The sequence below is a fragment of the Lipotes vexillifer genome, unplaced genomic scaffold (assembly GCF_000442215.2).
Source record: "Lipotes vexillifer unplaced genomic scaffold, Lipotes_vexillifer_v1.1 scaffold103, whole genome shotgun sequence".
In the NCBI taxonomy this organism is placed as follows: domain Eukaryota; kingdom Metazoa; phylum Chordata; class Mammalia; order Artiodactyla; family Lipotidae; genus Lipotes; species Lipotes vexillifer.
The window spans coordinates 835462-837696 of record NW_006797029.1 but is presented as its reverse complement, the minus strand read 5'-3'; the positions used below and the strand labels follow the sequence as shown (position 1 = coordinate 837696).

General features: G+C 63.9%; 1 protein-coding gene across 1 annotated transcript in view; it reads left to right on the top strand.

The window, feature by feature from the left end:
* The first annotated feature begins 52 nt into the window (after positions 1-52).
* The window catches only part of LINGO1 (leucine rich repeat and Ig domain containing 1), a 17501-nt gene continuing 15318 nt past the window's right edge, over positions 53-2235 (top strand). Inside the window, exon 1 of the mRNA XM_007469165.1 lies at positions 53-233. Within this exon, the coding sequence (XP_007469227.1) occupies positions 228-233 (6 nt within the window). The 5' untranslated portion in view covers positions 53-227. The remainder of the gene's footprint in view (positions 234-2235) is intronic.

The window sequence follows — 2235 nt, the reverse complement described above, 5'->3', positions numbered from 1 at the left end:
CTCCCCGGCTCTTGCCCCAGCCCCGGCTCCGGCTTGGCTCCTGCCCGCGTGGGGCAGGCAGACGGACTGCTAGCCCCGCGAGGGCGCGCGGACTGCCGGGCGGAGGTGGCGGACAAGGAGGAGGAGACGAAGGAGGGGGCTGGGCAGGGGCTGGGCAGGGGCTGGGGCCCTGGCGGGGGAGACATGCGATTGGTGACCGAGCGGAGCGGACGGACAGCGCGCCCGAAATGCAGGTGAGCCCGGCGGCCGCGGCCCAGCCCCGAGTGGGCAGCCCCACGGCGAGCGCCCCTGGGGGCCGCCGTCGGCCCGGGCTGTGCCCATCTTGGGGCTGTGGGGCACCCCAGCGTCATCCAAACTCGCTTTGGGGGTCACAGATCTGATCGCCCCCACCCCACCCCGAAGCCTCAGAAATGAAGATTTCTTCTTTCCCGCCCCTCCCACCCAACAAATTCCAGGTTGTCTAGCTGGGACCCCCGGAGCTGGGGAGGGGTCACAGTCCTTCTCGTCCTCTGTCCCACCTCCCATTCTGAGCACTGGTCACCCTGAAGGGTAAGCCCCCTGCTCAGCACTGGGTGGTTGCCTCTCTCCATAGACCCCAGACACCCCCAGGCAGCCCTAGCCTGCCCCAGGCACCCCCAAGCCGGTGGATGCAGGTCAGGGACCAGGTTTCTCCACAGGCACGGGGCTGGGCGCCACCTGCATCCCCTAACAAGGGGCAGCCCCTTTCCAGCTCCTGCCCAGTGAAGGGGAGGAAAGGGGAAATAGGGGCTAGGAGAGTGGAGAGGGAGTTGGGGTGGACGAGGACCCAGGAACCATTGGGGGCCCTCCCCCTCGTCTTCAGCCCAGGCTTCTCACTTCCCCCTGCCCCACTTTTCATTCCGAAGCAGAGCTGGTGGGAGGTAGGAACCGGCTGAGAAGAAGAGGTCTCCTTCTCGGCCCCCCACCTCTGCAAGGTGGGCTGCGGGCTTCCTGCTCCCCCAGGCACCTCCAGGTGGATCCCACTTTGAGGAGGGGTGGGGCCAGGCCCAGTGGGCAGTCCCCTCCTGTCTCTTGCCCTGGGTCCCAGCCCAGCTCCATCCAGCCCTGGTTGTGCGGGCGTCGGCATCTCCTCTTTGTTCTGAGAGGTCCTGGGGTCGCGCTGGGGGAGTTGGGGCATCTGGGAGGATGGCAACAGCTCTGCCCTGGTGGGGTGGGAGTGCAGGAAGCCCTGAGGTGGGGTCAGCACCATCTGGGCAAGCCCCTTTCCTGCCAGCCCAGCCCTCCCTCCGTCCTCCTCTGCTCGGCTTGGGCAGCTGGAGGGTGCGCAGTCCAACCTGGCCCGCGGCTCCGGCTCTGGCTCAGCCCTGCTGCTCCTTATGCCAATGGCTCCAGCACCGGTGCCTCCCATGCCCAGGGAGCAATGAGCTGGGGCACTGAGGCGGCAGAGAGCCTGGGGCTTCCGCACATCCAGCAAGGAGTGCTGTGAGGGAAGGGAGGGTCAGCTGCTCCCAGACCTTTTGTCCTTGTGTGGGCCAGGAGGGGCTCAGAGTCCTCACACCTCTGGGAAGAGGCCAGTACCTGGTCTGCTGGGACAGCTTGCCTGCTGTCCTTCCTGCTTTCTCCCCATGGCCTGAGGCAGGAGACAGGGGATTAGGTGACAGAAGGGAGAGGCCAAGAACTCCTCGGAACCCAGATAGGGGCTCCCGGCAGCACCCAGCTGCCCCTCCTGGAGGGAGGCTTAGCAAAGGCGAGGGCGGGCCCCCTGTGGTATCCTTGTTGTCTCTGCCCCTTCTCCCACTCCCTGCCAGTTTATGTGTGAGATGGGCCTTCGGTAGGGCTTGGTCAAGGCTGCAGTGCTCCCCAGTGCCTGGAGTTAGAGTGGGTACCGAATCCAAGGGGCCAGGTTTGGGGGCATGGGTGGGTGCTCAAGGCTAAGGTATCATGGCTTGTGGGCTGAGGGCATTGTAGAGACCACTCTACCCCTTGCAGTAGTCTTCTTCCTAGGGATCAGTTCCCCTAGCCCCTGCCCTGGAGCACCCATTTTTCCTCTACTAGATATTATTTTCTAAAACGCAGAATTCCAGGGGGATATCAAAAAGAAAAGAAAAAAAAGTCTTGTGAGGGTTGGTCAGCATAAAGCCACACAGGATCCCTGGTACCAGCGATGGCTCATCTGGTACTGCTCTCCACGTGCCACCAAAGCAAATGCTGAGAGGATCATGACTGGGTCCGGAGGGTGGGAGAAATGCATTCCTG